General features: G+C 44.7%; 1 protein-coding gene across 1 annotated transcript in view; it reads right to left on the reverse strand.

The window, feature by feature from the left end:
- Window positions 1–17,636, reverse strand: part of GSL8 (glucan synthase-like 8) — a 55,564-nt gene that overhangs the window by 14,278 nt on the left and 23,650 nt on the right. The window contains exons 13-19 of the mRNA XM_078588309.1: window positions 15,070–15,162; window positions 14,877–14,979; window positions 14,680–14,803; window positions 14,391–14,580; window positions 14,249–14,301; window positions 13,119–13,179; window positions 12,948–13,029 (exon numbers count right to left, since the gene is read on the reverse strand). Of these exons, the coding sequence (XP_078444435.1) occupies window positions 12,948–13,029; window positions 13,119–13,179; window positions 14,249–14,301; window positions 14,391–14,580; window positions 14,680–14,803; window positions 14,877–14,979; window positions 15,070–15,162 (706 nt within the window). The remainder of the gene's footprint in view (window positions 1–12,947; window positions 13,030–13,118; window positions 13,180–14,248; window positions 14,302–14,390; window positions 14,581–14,679; window positions 14,804–14,876; window positions 14,980–15,069; window positions 15,163–17,636) is intronic.

Consider the following 17,636-nt stretch of genomic DNA (forward strand, 5'->3'; position numbering starts at 1 on the left):
TAACGCAGGCTTTGGATGGAGGAGAGGGAACTAGACAACTCACTTAGGATTCTTCATTGGACAACGGCATTTGATCTCCCTCTAGGTTACTTGTCATGCATTAAGGTACACAGTGACAGTCTTGTCACCTAGAAAAAGATTTTCAGCTCGCGTACCCGAACTTCCTCTTGAACTTCTTTAAAATACACTTATTAGAAGTCAAATATAGGGGAAAATTATATGAGAACAGATCATAAGTGTGTTATCAACCCAGGTACCCCCTCGTATCATAGGATGGAAAGAACAGTTCTGTAAGAACAAAACATCCCATATATCCAGGATTTTAGACATAGTGATAACGATAGTCTAAAATTAGCTATTTTTTAAAGAAATTAGCCATTTTATCTAAAATGGAGTATAGGAGTTAGTGTTAGAGGTAATAAGTTTAAATATATTATATGAGAAAGGTTTAAATTATAAATGAGAGAGCAAGGATTGGCAGTGAGGCTTCGCCGATTGAGAAATCCTAAGCTCAGTACTTGGAGGCTTCGCCGATTGAGAACTCCTCAGCTCAGTCCAAGGAGGCATCGCTAATTGAGAACACCTCAGCCAAAAGGCAATGGACGCTTCGCTGATTGAGAACACCTTAGAGGCTTTGCCGATTGAGAACACCAAGAGGCATCGCCAATTGAGATCACCTCAGGCTTTAGAGGCTTCGCCGATTGAGAACACCTCGTTTACTCGTGGTTAAGCAAAACCCTTATTTTTACAAGGGCAAGTATGTATGCATGATTCAAAATCAATTTGGCAGTCTTAAGCCACAGGAAATTCTTATACTCATCACGCCACATTTCTGAGAAGCCATCCATGGGTAAGGGCATCCTACGGTTTTGAGATCTTATATCTTGCATTCTTGAGGTTCGAAGAAACAAAGAGGTGCTTGGAGAGCCCCCTCCTTTCAAGCAACAGCTCAAAATATTCCCCCCACTGCCGGCTGTTAAGTCCACACCTCAGAGACTTCAGAATACTAGGAACAACTAGTACCAAGCATTTCCATTCCTGGAAGATGTTATGGCAGTCAGAAGAAGACTATGTACCCGAATCCCCCTCTTATCCTCATGATGTGACATAACAGGCAAATAGGTTGACTCTAAGCAAGTGAACAGTGATTGGACCCTTAAACTTTCTTCTTCGATTAGGAATCTGCAAGATTTTACCGAGGGAGGAAGAAGAGGAGAACTGATAACTCTAAAATAACTAAACATGCTAAAAAATGACACTCTTAATCCCACATCTTTTCAACCTTAAGGAAGGCCTACTCTGTTTGAGAGGTAAGTGTTAAACATTTTCATGGTCGGTCAGCATGGTGACCTAGCCGCCAGTGTGCTCGGGAAGAAAGAACCAAGAAAAAGGAAGCTGTTTCGTTCTTAGGGTTTCTCTGGTTTAAAACCAGAGATTTACAAATAAATGGGCTGAGCCCACATCAGAGTGCACTAGCGGATTAGTGAGTATGTGGGCCCCTTATATATGGGGTTGTTTTTAAAATAAATAAGACAAAACAAGATTTTGTCTTCCAAGATTTTCTTTTAAAATAAAGAAAAGAAAGGAATAAATAAGACAAAACAACAAGAAGTAGCGGGGTTGTTCTTCTGTTGACACCCCCCCTCAAGCTGGTGCATAGATGGTGTCAATGCCCAGCTTGGATGTCATCTGCTGGAAGGTGTTGCTTGGAAGACCTTTGGTTAAAATATCAGCTAGTTGACCTGATGATGGAACATACTTCATCTGGATAATTCTGGAGTCTATCTTTTCTCTGATAAAGTGTCTGTCAACCTCCACGTGTTTTGTTCGATCGTGTTGAACTGGGTTGTGTGTGATGTCAATTGCAGATTTACTGTCACAGTATAGGATGATTGGAGTGTCTTGAGAAAAACCTAAGTCTTCCAGAACTCCTTTGATCCACAGCGCTTCGCATATTCCTTTGGCAACAGACCTGAATTCTGCTTCTGCACTGGATCTGGCAACAACGTCCTGTTTTTTACTTCTCCAGGTAATCAAGTTTGGACCGATGAAAGAACAGTACCCAGAGGTTGACTTCCGGTTCACTACTGACCCTGCATAGTCAGCATCAGTATAGATCTTTACAGAATAATTACTGTTCCCTCTGAATAGCAAACCAAGCCCAGCTGTTTCTTTCAGATAGGCCAATACTCTATGAACCACTTGCCAATGTGTTTCCCTTGGGTCATGCATGAATTGGCTTAATACTCCGACGGCAAAGGCTATATCAGGTCGGGTATGGTTCAAATAAATAAGTCTACCCACTAATCTCTGGTATTGTTCCTTGTTGACTCTACTGTCATCCTCACACAATCCGAGCTTCAAGTTGGGGTCAATTGGGGTACATGCGGGCTTGGAGTCCAGCATTCCAGTATCCTTTAGAAGATCCAATATATACTTGCGTTGAGAGATGAATGTACCCTCCCTTCAGTAAGCCACTTCAATTCCCAGGAAGTATCTCAAGGGGCCCAAGGCTTTGATGGCAAATAGTTGTGATAGCTGGTCACTCAGTTCCTGAATCACTTTCTCATTGCTTCCAGTGATGATGATATCGTCTACATAAACCAGCAGTACCACCAACCCCCCTGAATGGGAGTGTCTGACAAATAAGGTGTGATCCCAGTTACTCTGAATATACCCCATAGTTTTCATAGCCAATGAAAATTTTCCAAACCAGGCACGTGGTGATTGTTTCAGTCTGTAGAGAGTCTTCTTCAGCCGGCAAACTCGATTACCAAACTCAGGGTAGTAATATCCCGGTGGTAGTTGCATGTATATCTCTTCTTCTAGGTCTCCATGCAGGAAAGCATTCTTGACATCATACTGATTCAAACTCCACCCTGAGTTTGCTGCTAGTGCAATTAGTATCCGCACAGTGTTAAGTTTCGCCACTGGCGCGAATGTTTGTGTAGTCGATGCCATATGACTGACTGTATCCTTTGGCTACAAGTCTAGCCTTATACCTCTCCAGGGAACCGTCTGAATTGTATTTTATAGTGAAGACCCACTTGCATCCTACACACTTTCTTCCCTGTGGGAGTGGTACTAGCTCCCAGGTGTCATTTTTCTTGAGGGCCTCCATCTCTGCATCCATAGCTGACCTCCACTTGGGATCTTTCACTGCTTCTTCCACAGTGTGTGGCACACTCACCTCGTCCAGCTTGGCAAGGAAAGTGTGATACTCTGACGAGAGTCTTTTGTAGCTGACAACATTGCATATAGGATCCTTGGATGTTGGGTACAGGTTCTCTTTCCTTTCCTCAATGCCACTGGCCAACTCAGATCTTCCTCCGGCAATGTTGGGTCTTCTTGGTGTCTTGTATCAGTCTCCTCTACCGTTGTTTCCTGTTGCTCACATTCCTCTAGTCTTGACTCATTCTGATCTTCACTATTCCTGATCTGTTCATGCTCCTCCACTGGGGATTGTCTCCTGATGGCGGTCTCCTCCTGCAACTGCCACTCAAGATCCCCTCTATATTGTGTTGGATTCCCATGGATTCTCTCTGTTGGATCAGCATAATACATCTGCAGCTCGTTAAAGGTCACATCAGCAGAAACAATGATCTTCCTCTGACTAGGAAAGAAGCATCTGTAGCCTTTTTGAGTTGAGGAATATCCAACAAAGACGCACTTTTCTGCCCTCCGGTTGAGTTTGCTGCCTGGATTGTGTACATGTGCAAATGCAACACATCCAAAGATTTTCATTGGCAATTCATCCTTGGTCCTCTGGTCAGGAAAAAAAACTTTCATCATCTCTATTGGGCTTTGGTAATTAAGTGTGCTGGAGGGCAATTGATTGATCAGATAAGTGGCTGAAAGAAGCGCTTCTGCCCATAAGTATTGCGGTGCATGTGCATGAATAAGCAGAGTCCTTGTGCTGTCAACCACGTGGCCCATCTTCCTCTCTGCTACCCCATTTTGCTGTGGGGTGTTCACACATGAAGACTCTTGGACTATGCCCTGATCGGCAAAGAATTTTGACAGTTCTTGATTTTAGAAATCTTTAGCATTGTCTGACCGAAATTTCTTTATGGTGACTCCATATTGGTTCTTCACCATGTTACAGAACCCCTGGATGATGTCAGGTACCTCTGTTTTATTTTTAAACAAGTGTACCCACATACTCCGGGTGCAGTCATCAATCAAGACAATAAACCATCTTTTGCCTGAGATGGATGGAGTTCTACATGGTCCCATACATTAGCGTGAATCAGAGTGAATGGCCGTAAGCTCCTTTCACTAGTACTGTTAAAAGATGCACGTTTGTGCTTCCCCAATTGACATGAGTCGCAAACAACTTTAGACAGGTCCAGATGTTCAACAAAGGAAGGGAACATTTGTTCTTAAAATAGCAAAGGAGGGGTGCCCAAAACGCGCATGCATCAACTTCAACTGCTCCAATCTTCCAGATGTAGCTGCTCCTGCCACCATCATCACCTTTCGCATGCCATCATCCAGCTGGAGGAGCCCATTCTTCTCTTTAATTGATCCAATCTTCATATTTAGTACCTTGTCAAACACAAAACATCCATCAGATCTCAGGACGACTGAGCAATTGATATCTTTGATTAGTCGTTGTGGAGAAATTAGCTGTGCCCTTAACATTGGCACGTGAAGAACATCTTTAAGCATTCCCAATTCTTTAATGTGTACTGTACCAATGCCTGCGACTTAGAGAATTTTGCCTCCAGCCGTGATCACCTTTCTCTGATTCTCACAGCAAGTATAGGAATGAAATTTAGATCGATCAGGAGTCATATGATCAGTTGCTCCTGAGTCGATTATCCAGTTCATTCCTAGCATAGATGTTTGAAAAACAGTTGAAATGTGACAATCACCTGATCTGATCATGGAGGCCGATCCGAGTAATGACTTGAGTCTTTCCACCTCTTCTCTCAGCACAGATATCTCTTCTCCCGTGTTCTTGGGCAGCATTTTTGGATTCTTCAGGGGCAGGTGCTTCACGGGCTTCCTGAGTACTCCCTTGCACCGCTGCTGCATTCGCCTGACTTTGGCGAGGAGGTCGATTCTGTAATTTCCAGCATTGTTCAATATTGTGATTTCGCTTCTTGCAGTATTTGCAGAATAAACCCTCGCGTGACTGAGGCTGCAGCTGTATCTGGGGCTGTGGCTTCCAACTCTGATTCCTCTGATCCCCTTGAGCGACCTGAGTTCTCTGAGATTTCTGTGACACCTGTGGTGCCGCCTTCGCCATCAACCCAGAAGCACTTTCACCCTGACCAGATTCTGACATCACACCCAGCCTTTCTTCTTCTTCTCTAGCCAGTCTCATGGCTTCCTCCAGATCAGGTACCATTTCACGATTCAGCAATTGGCTCCGCATATTCTCATACTCAGTATTAAGGCCCAACAGAAACTTATAAAGCCTATCCTTCTTTGTGTATTGCCATTCGTCAGACTCAAAGTCCTTGATCGGCCTGTAGTAATCAATCTCCCTCCAGATAGCCTGTAGTTCATTGGCATATACGCTGACAGTCTTGTCTCCTTGGACCAAATTCGCTGCCTTGGCAATTAGACTGTATATCCTCCAATCCCTTCCCTTTGAGCTGCCTTTGTGGGCATGATCCCAGATTGCTTTGGCTGACTTCAAGAGGAGGAAATTCTTACATTCATTTCCAAGCATGCTCCCGAGGACCCAGGCTCGGACTAGGGCGTCATCTTGCTTCCATCCTTTGTACCCTGCACTCCCGGGGTCTCTGGTGGTGAACAGATGGTCAGACAGACCTCTCCCTTCCAGGATGATCTCCACATACTCACCCCAATGGAGGGTATTCAACCCATCATATCTGAGGGGTTCAGGAACACTTGGGAACGTGTGTTGCACCAGGTTTCCACGATCTTGGAGTGATTCAACATCACTCGAACTCACCTTAGCCATCTCTGTGGCCATTACTGAAGCCCAGAGAATCAGAAACAAGAAACTTTCTTAATACCTTGAGATAGCAAACGGCCTATTTGGCATTTTCAAAACCGGTGAGCTCTTCGCACCCGCTCTGATACCATGTTAAACATTTTCATGGTCGGTCAGCATGGTGACCTAGCCGCCAGTGTGCTCGGGAAGAAAGAACCAAGAAAAAGGAAGCTGTTTCGTTCTTAGGGTTTCTCTGGTTTAAAACCAGAGATTTACAAATAAATGGGCTGAGCCCACATCAGAGTGCACTAGCGGATTAGTGAGTATGTGGGCCCCTTATATATGGGGCCCACATTTACAAATAAAGAAAAGAAAGGAATAAATAAGACAAAACAACAAGAAGTAGCGGGGTTGTTCTTTTGTTGACAGTAAGCACAACGACAAAATCCAAATAATTCAATATTTGGATGTAATCCCCCTTCCACCACTGGTTTGCCCTCAAGCTGGTTCATTGGCAGGCCGCCAGGATTTCTCAGCAACAAAGTCTACCTTGGCAGGTTGTTTTTTCATCCTTGCAGCACATGATGATGTTTGTGACCTTGCAGCAATGGTGTGCAGGGCCAAAACATTCATTGCATCAGTAGAAAAGGGAAGCAGCCCAGAAGCCCATTTCTTGAGGCCTATTAGCAACTGGTGGCCCAAGATGAAGATCCTTCTAGAAGCTGACAAGATATGCAGAAAAGTGGCTAGAAACCCGCAAAATCTTCTGATAGAATCTTCTTCAGCCAGAATTTTTAGCTACACCTTTTCAGAGGTGCAGATCTTCTGTTTTGTCTTGTCAGAATCTTCTTTAACCACAGAATATCTTCTGACATATTTTGCAGGCCCCAGAATCTGCATAATATCTCTGTTACACATTTTTGGAGGTACAGATCTTCTGTTTTGCCTTATCAGAATCTTCTTTAGCCACACAATATCTTATGACAAACTTTGCAGGCCCCAGAATCTGCATAATATCTCTGCTTAGGCCTGTCAGGCTCCTGATCTCCAGTTTTATCTTGTCAGATTTGTTTTCACCCATGTTTTAAGTAGTCTTTTGATGGATACTGTCATTATGGACGACCCTGCACCTTAAGTAGCCTATGTAAGGGCCCTTGTAGCCATGAAGGAGGATCATTGAAGTATTTTGTTTTGTAGAGAATCTTGTTCCCCTTCCGTCTAAGTGTTCTCTTTGTTAGAGAGTGCCCCAGTGCTTGTGAAGTCAAGCATAACCCCTTTGTGGACTAAAGGTTTTGAGAGATTAGTTCTGTGGAGCCAGGACTTGGCTGCTCCAAGTAGAGCAAGACTTAATGATACAAGTCATGTTTCTACACTATTTGTTGACATTATTGTCTCCTTTCCTTTTTCTTTTCTTCTTTCTATTATTAGCTCCTTTCTATTATTAGCCCATTAAGGGCCCTTTCTATTATTAGCCCAGTAGGGCTCCCTATAAAACCCCTTGTAATCTCTTTGTTTGATAATCAAGAATTGTTCTTTCTTCTTGTCTTCATGGTATCAGAGCCCTAACCCTAACCCTAATCCGGGTTCCTGGGCTAGACCGTAGCTCCAATCTCTGGCGTTTCTACATTCGCCACGATCTTGAGCTCCTTCTCCTTCCGGTTGGCTACCTGCTCCTGGCGGCGCAGCTTCTTTCCGGCCACATTTCCGGCTTCCCGCACCACGCTCCCTCCTCGGCTGTGCTTCTCTCTCGGCAGCTTACGCTTCCCTCTCGACCGCGCGCTCTCCTCTCGGTCGCGGCCACGATACCTCCTCGACTCTTCAGCCGCGCACGCAGCCAATAGCCGCGGGCGTTCCTGCAGCCGTGTGCTCCTCGTGCGACACTTCATTCTGTGATCAAGATGACGGAGCCTGTATCGGTTTCCGGTGTGACGCCAGCATCGACGCCACCCAGTGTGGGTCAAACGTCAAATGCTTCGGAGGCACCTCTTGAGTCGGGGAATTGGTCGGCTTCACCTGGACCGTTTTCTCTGCCTCGAATGCCTCCAGATGGGATGTTCACCGGCTTTAACCTTCTTCAGTGGCAGCAATATGTCCAGATTACTCTCAAGGGACGACTGATGCGTCATTTACTTGAAGAAGGGCCTTCCAAGACAGACTCCAAGTACTATGACTGGCTAGACGTTGAAGGGGTGGTCCATCGATGGCTTTTGGATAGTATTTCACCGAGTATCAAGGGTGAATTTCTGCCTCTTGAGTCTGCCCGGGCCGTGTGGGAAGCGGCCCTTGACAGCCACTCCAAGAAAAATAATATTGTCACACTGTATGAGCTAGTGCATCGGGCCGCCAATCTGCGTCAAGGAGACAGGACGATCATGGAGTACAGCACAGAACTCATTTCTCTGTGGAATGAGATTGATCACTACATGCCTCCGGACCCTCACTCGGTGGATCGCAAGTACACTCTTCAACTTCGGGTTTTTCAGTTCCTTATAGGACTTAACCCGGAATATGAAGCGGTACAGGCTCAGCTTATACACCGGGAGAAAGAGCTTTCCTTCAAAGATGCGCTTCGCAGCGCGAGAATTGAAGAATCTCGCTTTCAGCAGTCCCAGACCCCGGCTTCTGCACTTGTAGCACATTCGTCTTCCTCCACGCGCTCTTCGGTGGCGACCACATCGACTGGAGCAGGAGCTTCGTCTCGTGGTCCATCTACTCGGACTGAGGAATCCTCCAAAGGTGATCCTTCCCTTTTCTGCAATTACTGCAAAAAGCGGAGTCACTCCAAGGAGACGTGCTTTAAGCTTCGACGGAAGCGAACACAACAGAGCAATCTCGCTACGGTTGCACCTTCTGTCAACCAAGTACCGATGCCTGGTCAAGTGCCTCTGTCCTATGGTCTTCTTCCAAGTGGAGCGTCTTCGGCGAGTGCTTCTCTTCCCGGCTTTACACCTGAAGAAGTAGAACGTCTTTGGCGATTGCTTGACCCTCCAGTCGTGGGCTCGTGCTCTCTAGCTAACGCGGGTATGTCCACCATTCCTTCTCCTTCTCCTTCACCATCTCCGTCGTCATCATCATCCAATTGGCTTCTTGACTCTGGTGCCACTGCCCACATGACACCCAATCCTAGAGCTTTTGTGACCTATGAACCCGTTTCCGGCTCCTCCAAAGTTAAAACAGCTTCCGGTGATCTTCTCACTGTGGCTGGGATTGGTCGTGTGTCTCTCTCTCCTTCGATGAACCTCACTAAAGTCCTTCATGTTCCACGGCTTGCTCATCATCTTCTTTCTTTATCCCGCCTTGTTCGTGATCTGAACCAAGATCTTACATTCACTCCTAATACCTGTTTTTATCGTGATAAGGTGTCGGGGAGGACGATTTCCATTGCTTAGGAGCATGAGGGTCTCTATCTTGTTCGATCTCCCTTGTCTTCCCTCGCTGTTGCTGCCGCTGCAGTTCCCCTTTCGACGTCTCATGAGCGTTTGTGGCTTCTCCATCGACGCCTCGGCCATCCATCCTTTGCTACTCTTTATCGTTTATTTCCAAAACTTTTCCAAGGCCACTCTGTGGACCGCGTTGTTTGTGATGCTTGTCGAATTGCCAAACATCATCGTACTACGTATCCTATTTCTTCTTCCCATTTGTGACTCCTTTTGCTCTCGTTCACACCGACGTGTGGGGACCCTCCCCTGTTCATAGCACGTCCGGTGCTCGGTGGTTATGTATATTCATTGATGACGCTACTCGTTTCACGTGGGCCTATCTCTTGAAAAATAAATCAGAGACCTCCCTTGTTATTCCTCAGTTCTACTCTCTCATTCAAACTCAATTCTGCACTTCTATTCGTCGCTTCCGCTCCGACAATGCCCGAGACTATGTCAATTCCACGTTAAGTACTTTCTTCCAAGAAAAAGGCATCATCCATGAAACCACATGTCCTTTCACCCCCCAGCAAAATGGAGTTGCAGAACGAAAATTTCGTCACATTTTTGAAATGGCTCGGAGCCTCTTATTTCACATGCATGTGCCAAAGTATTTTTGGGCTGAAGTTGTCCTAACTGCCATTCATCTTCTCAACCGTCTTCCGTCTCGCGTACTTAACTACTCTACTCCCATTGATTGTCTCCAGCATTCCTTCCCCAACATTTCTCTCCGAACCAATCTTACCCCTCGTGTCTTTGGGTGCGTTTGCTTTGCTCCTAACCACCATCTTGGTCGTGACAAGCTTGATCCTCGGGCCATCCAATGTGTCTTTCGGCTATGCTTCTACTCAAAAGGGTTATCGATGTTATCATCCACCCTCTCGTCGATTTATTGTCACCAAGGATGCTACCTTTGACGAATTCACTCCGTATTACCCCTCTTCTTCTCCACCTTCTCCTTCTTTACCACCTCAATCAGATCCCCTTGAATTTCTTAATCTTCCTAACTCATCTCCCTCGTCACCAGTCCCAAGTCCTTCCTTGCCTGTTCCTCTCGAAGAGCCTCCATCTGATATTCCCATGAACACCTTGTCCTCTGATCCTCTGCCTGCACCAATCCCAAATCCACCTGTCCTTACTAAAGATCCATCCTCTGCTTCATCGAACCCTCCTGCAGAGTCCCCATCGGATCCCTCTATCCCACTATGTTGTGCCCCTTTACCTATACTCCGTTGCCAGAAAACCGCTATGGTATCACTCTTGCTCGTCGCAAGCCTCGTGTTCCTCCTACCCCTGAAGTTCCCTCATCCTCCTCATCCACTCCTCTTGAAAATCCTTCATTAGCACTTGTGTCTTGCCCTCATCCTTCTCCATTGTATCCATTAGCCGCATCCATCTCATCTCATCGTCTTTCCCCATCCTACCACGCTCTTCTCACCTCCCTTGACACTATCTCCCTTCCAAAGACGGTGGACGTAGCCCTCTCTCTTCCTCATTGGCGCCGGGCAATGGAGGAGGAGCTACAAGCACTTGCCCTAAATGACACATGGGATCTGGTTCCACTACCGCCGGACAAGCACTTGGTTGGCAGTCGTTGGGTTTATGCTGTAAAGCACAATTCCGACGGCTCTATTGAAAGGCACAAGGCACGTGTTGTGGCGCAAGGGTTCACCCAACAGTATGGCATTGATTATCAGGAAACGTTTGCCCCTGTGGCCAAGATGAACACTGTCCGGATTCTCTTGGCTCTTGCCGCTGTTCGAGGCTGGATATTGCAGCAATATGATGTCAAGAATGCTTTTCTTCATGGTGATTTGACTGAGGAGATCTATATGGCCTTACCTCCTGGATATGCCTCCTTAGTGCCGTCTACTCCGAGTTCAGTTGTTTGTCGCCTGAAGAAAGCGATGTACGGTTTGAAGCAATCTCCTCGTGCTTGGTTTGGCCGTTTCACCATGGCCATGAAGAACCGGGGATACCGTCAGTGTAATGGAGATCACACGCTTTTCTACCGTCATTCCACGTCTGGGGGAGTGGCTATTCTTCTCGTGTACGTGGATGACATTATCATCACGGGTGACGATACGGAGTCCATTACTCAGCTGGCTATGTATCTGTCGTCGGACTTTGCCATACGTCATCTTGGCCCATTACGATATTTTCTCGGTATTGAGGTGGCTTATTCTTCGAGTGGGATTTTCATCTGTCAGCGGAAATATACAGTGGATCTTCTTTGCGAGCTGGGAAAGGAAGACTCCAAGCCTATTTCGACACCGATTGATGTGAGTCATCGACTTGGTGCGGATGAGAATGAAGATCCGGCTGAGCCCGGACAATATCGAAGACTTGTGGGCAAACTGCTCTATCTCACCCACACCCGTCCCGACATTGCATATACAGTGGGTGTTCTAAGTCAGTTTATGCAGAACCCTCGAATGAGTCATCTTCATGCTGCCCATCGCCTCCTCCGTTTCTTGAAGGGCACCATTGGCCGTGGATTAATGTTTCGTCGTCACAGTGGTCTGCGTCTAGAAGTCTACACTGATGCCGATTATGCAGGATCTGTGGTTGATCCTCGGTCGACCTCTGGGTACTGCACCTTCTTGGGAGGCAATCTTATTACTTGGAGGAGTAAGAAACAGAAAGTGGTCTCTCGATCAAGTGCTGAAGCGGAGTTCCGTGCCCTTGCGCATGGTCTTTGTGAAGCACTTTGGATTACTCAACTGCTTCGTGAACTAAGGTGTCCGGTTTCTTCCCCTGTTCAGCTATTCTGTGACAACAAATCGGCTATCAGCATTGCTCATGATCCCGTCTAGCATGATCGTACAAAACACATTGAGATCGATCGACATTACATTAAAGAGAAGCTTGAGTCGGGAAATTTCTGCACGCCATATGTTCCGTCAGCTGAACAGCTTGCAGACATCTTCACCAAAGGGCTTCATGCCCCTCGGTTTGAGGAGCTTGAGGGGGAGTGTTGACATTATTGTCTCCTTTCCTTTTTCTTTTCTTCTTTCTATTATTAGCTCCTTTCTATTATTAGCCCATTAAGGGCCCTTTCTATTATTAGCCCATTAGGGCTCCCTATAAAACCCCTTGTAATCTCTTTGTTTGATAATCAAGAATTGTTCTTTCTTCTTGTCTTCACTATTCATGTACTAAGACTTTGTCCCAAAGGCCCTTGGCTTTGTGTTGAACAAGTTTTTTTTTGTTTTCAACAAGTTGCTAGGATATCAGAAAAAGATAGTGTTATTTGGTAGGAGATCTCACTGCATCAGTGAGAAGACCAGTAGAAACGATGGGCTGAACTGCTAATATATTGCATGTTGGCAACCTACCCAACTTTCTTAAAGTTGGCCAATGATCAGCATTGAACAAGATCATCTTCAGCATGATAGAATTATTGAGAAGAATCAACCGTGGTCCCATCTCTACTTCATTAAATCTTCAGATCGATGAGCAGATATGTGGTATATAGACTCTACGCATCAAGCTTCCAGAAAAAGGAAAAGTGAATAATGTGCAAATTAGCTAGAAGGAATCAAAATGATAGTCTTCAGCACAATAATAAGGAACAGTCACTAACTGCTGAAATATCAAAGAGAGCAAATACATACCTCGTGACACAAGGTCATGCCACGAGTACTGCAAATTCCTCAAAGAAAGGATCATTCTAGTAGGCTCCACTAATGGTCTAATCTGAAAACGTCAATAAACAGATCGCAATTTTCAATATTTACAAAAAGAATTGTCATGCAATAATTGGTACACCCAACAAGCCCACTCACCTGCAAAAAGTACGCAAAAGTAAATTTGGAACCAAGCACCACCAGCCAGAAGACAACGTATCTGCATGAGACGAGATTGAAAACAGAAGGTTCAATGATAGAATTTCCACACAAAACAGAAGATAAAGAGCACTTGGGAAAGGTAAAGAAATTTAAAGCTCTACACTAAGATAAAAAACCAGTCAAATTTTATCAAGATGTAATTTGGTGACCACTCTCTTTGCAACAGCAATTGATTTTTGATGACGCAAAAGTGAGAGCAATGCAAAAAAAACATATTACTAATCAAGTGTAGGTTATGGGGAATGGACCTTGTCAGCAAGGGACCTCGTCAAGTCGATATATTTTTCTTTATGTTTCTTTTATTTTTTATTTGTATTTCCTGTTAAGTACTTTCTATGTATAAGTGTCTCAGGCCCAGTAAGTGGGGCCCACTGTGTAACCCATAAAACTATGGGTACGAATTAAGAAAGTAAGTTCTTTTTCCTTCCAAAACCCTAGCCTACGAATTCCAGCTGTGGAAGCTCGACCGTGAGGGAGCTGGACTGTGTTCCTAACAGACCTGGCCATGGTGATGGTGTCTACATCTCCCATTCATCCATCACAGTGGCATAGCACTTTTCTTATTTTCCTTCTTTTAAGTCTTTCTTTAAGGACTAATATGAGAGTGAGCCCAAAGGGGCAACTTTGTTGTGCATGTGGTTCTTTAAGTCGCATGGGTTTATGGGCCAGGACCATCTTCTGTAGCTGGTATTTAAACCAGCACTACTGCCAGAAATGAGGTTTTTCTTTTCCTTTTGTCCTCTCTCATTGGTGGCTAGAGCAACAGCTAGCCAGGGGGAGAGCTGGCTGACACTCCTATACTCTTCAAACTCCCAGATAAGCATCTCTATCCTTGTATCATTACATTCCATAAAATGATCGCGTCATTTTCCCAGTTCCAGACATCCAAACAAATATATCAAACTCGTAATCAGAGCAAAAAAAATTACGAACCACTGATACCTAATAAATGAATTATAATAACAAGGTTCCGCTTTACGCTTTACCGCAACAGGTGATTCCAGAATGAAACATTTAAGAGATAAATAGTGACTACTTCACAGGGATATAGGTTACAACTACCAAACCTGGCATAATCAGTCGTCCTCTCATACAAACCACGACCAACATAATATCTTTCCTGAACATGGAAAGCACAAAAAGAATGCGTGATTAAATATTTAAGAAAAACCTTTGGCACTTAACCTATAAAAATAAACAAATCAAAACCTGATATATCCATTTAAAGAATTGGAAAAACCGCCACTTCTCAGACACATCTGAAACTGCATGGCAAGCTGGAAATTTGACCAGCAATCCAAACGAAGCTCGGATGCCGATGTAGATACCCACAATCAGAATAAATATTCTAAAATATCTCGAGTCTGAATTCATCTTCCTTCTCTCATCCAAGACATTCCTGCAATGAGGTTTTTTTATCAATACATTGACAGAGTTGCAGAGAAAAGAGCTTCAATCTAACAAAGCCATTAATCACATTACTGAATAACATGCTCACATGTACAGATAAGTGATCATCACTGAACCAGCGCCAAACCAGAAAAATCTAATAATCAGCCGTGACAGGGCAAAACCCCTTGTACTTTTATAAGCGCCAAACATCAACATGACATCCAAAAAGCCTGGAAGTTAGAAAAAATGCAATTGTAAGATTGATAAAAGGAAATGGTGGTTGACTCATTCTGAGATACGTACTTTCCAAGAATTTCATAATAGCGTAGGTTGGTACAACATTGAGAACCTCCTTGAAAGTATCAAGATTGATTTTACCGCCATTAAAAGCTATCATTGCCAATGCCTGTCAAATTAAGATGGTCAACTTTTGGAGGAAACGGCTCCTAGTTTTCGTGCAAAAAATATGGTGAAAGAGGAAAAACGAAAAATTGACCTGAAAGAAAACGACCAAGAAAATCCATAGCCTATGGAAACTCCGGTACAGGTGGAGAAATGTCCGATGTTCAACAAAGCCAGTTTTCCCCGTCTACAGAATGATATCAAGAAAGATGCAACAATCAGATGCCCATGAAACAACCCAAAGAAATGTTACAGATACTCAGTAAAAATTGAGACCCCAAAAAAGGTTTCCTCAAGATCCACATAACGTCTTAAGAAGACCATTGATACATACCGAACTAGGACAGGGAACGGGTAGTAAAAAGAACATTTCCACAGGAAACATCATTACGGCCATCATATATTCTGAAGCATATTTCAAGAACTAGTATTTGGCAAAAACCATCTGACGATATAAAATAGTAATTTTGGGTTGACCACTGAGTTCGGGTGGTCTTCCCTCTTTTTATTCGAAAAAAATATAAAACGGGATAAGCTTATTCTGTATAATTTAAATAATTTTAATGTGATCATAGTTCTGAAATAGTTAGAACATGAGAGTGGGCTACATCTTATAAGTGGCTCATATTGTTTATTTTAATCTAAATGCTAATGTGGGACACAGTTATAAGTGGCCCACCTATCCGTGTATCATGCAACTTATTCCAGGAATAAGTCACGTTGTCAGTGGGGCCCACCAACGTATGTAATTGGCAGGTATTTAAGCCAGCAAGAAGGAATAGAAAAGGAACATTTTCTGTTGTTCAAACCCTAACTGTCAGAAACTCTATTGTCGCCACCAAGAGAGGAGAATCCAAGAGATTCCAAGAAGACACAAAGCTGGATTTTTGTCCAATGCATAAATCAATAAAGGATAGATCTACAAAGTAAGGGGAGATAAATTGTCCACAAGTGTATTGAGGTAGAGTGCCCACTCACTTGGGGAGATCCCTGCAGAAGATTCTAAGTTATCTTGTTCACTCATATCCTCCTCACTAATTCTTGAAATCTTAAACATTCGAAACCCAAACAGTGGTGTTGGAGAAATCTATATTGGAATTAATTCTCAAAGTCTGAAAATTTGTTCAGGATCTTCTTCACCTCTGGCAGGAATATCATATGCGCACGATCCATCTCCACTGTCATGACTCGGTCCCAAGTGCATAAACAAGGAAATCAATTTTCAGTAAAGGAACCGCAGTGTCACCATCTTGACAGGGAGTGTAGTCAGATATAAATCCAATTCCTTTCTTCCTTTTCTACCCTTTTCCCACTCTTCATTTAAGGTTCTGGTAGAATTACCAGGACGTTCCAATATCTTCTGACAGAGAATATTTTCTCTCTCTTTACTCCCTCTCTCTTTCTAGTTTTCAGAGCTCTATCAGCCGTCAGTTGTCTGCCAAAGCCACGACTAACCATTTCCATCTCATCAGATGCACTAAAGATGACTTTATTTACATATTTACATTATTCAGGTTCTGCCATCAATTTTTTTTTGAAGAAAATAGGGCAGACTACCCGAAACCGGTGGCCCACCTGATACTATTTAACAAAGTCATGTACACATCATTTACAGTTATGACTGCACATCCTGCTTTTATCCCCCTACCCCCCAAAAAGATATTAGCGCCTCAACATCAAATATAGCACTCTCGACTGAAGCCTTTCCTCCCTTGAACACCACTTCGTTTTGGTGCAACCATACCGCCCACAGTATTGCGAGAATTCTCCCCCACTCCATTCTGCTCCGGTATCCACCCGTCGTGACTGATGCCCAAAAATCGTTGTCTGAGGAGATATTCACCCCTGAAATCTGTTGCGAGGCCCATACTCCTTGAGCGAGGTGACATGTGAAGAAAAGATGTGAGCAGTCTTTGTTGGGGAAGAGAAGGAGAAGATAATGACATAACTTGAGCAGAGTACATGTGAGGGTATATGTACCCTAAGAGGGAGAGAGGATAATAGGGCTAATGGGCTTATAGAATAGGGCCCATTAGCCCATGAGGGATAGTCTATCACTAACACCCCATAAGCGAAGTATGGATATCTTCCATACCGAGCTTGAGACGGCATGTTGAAGAAGAGGCGGGAGAGTCCCTTGGTAAGGACGTCCGCTGCCTGGTCGGCGGATGCAACAAAGTCCAGGTCAAAGATCCCTTCGTCAACTCGCTCCTTGAAGAAGTAGCGGTTGCGCTCCTTGTGCTTGATGCGGCCCTGTTGTCCAGGGTTCTTGGCCAACGCGATCGTCGACTTGTTGTCGCAGAAGAAGTGAATCGGGCCAGCATACTCCACGCGAAGATCGTGAAGGATGCCGTAAATCCACTGGCCCTCAGAGGCCCCATCGGCGAGTGCGCGGTACTCAGCTTCGGCGCTAGAGCGGGAGACTTTGTCCTGCTTGCTACTTTTCCAGCTGACGAGACTGCCAAACACAAACGTGCAGTAGCCCGTGGTAAACCGATGATCCACAACGGAGCCGGCAAAGTCAGCATCAGTGTAGACTTTCACTGTCTGGTCAGTGCTGCGAGGGAAGAGCAGGCCCTTTCCGGGGCAGCCCTTCAGGTACGCAAGGACCCGGTGGACGGCCTGATGGTGAATCTCCCGTGGGGAGTGCATAAACTGACT

The sequence above is a fragment of the Wolffia australiana genome, chromosome 1, assembly GCF_029677425.1.
Source record: "Wolffia australiana isolate 7733 chromosome 1, ASM2967742v1".
Lineage (NCBI taxonomy): Eukaryota > Viridiplantae > Streptophyta > Magnoliopsida > Alismatales > Araceae > Wolffia > Wolffia australiana.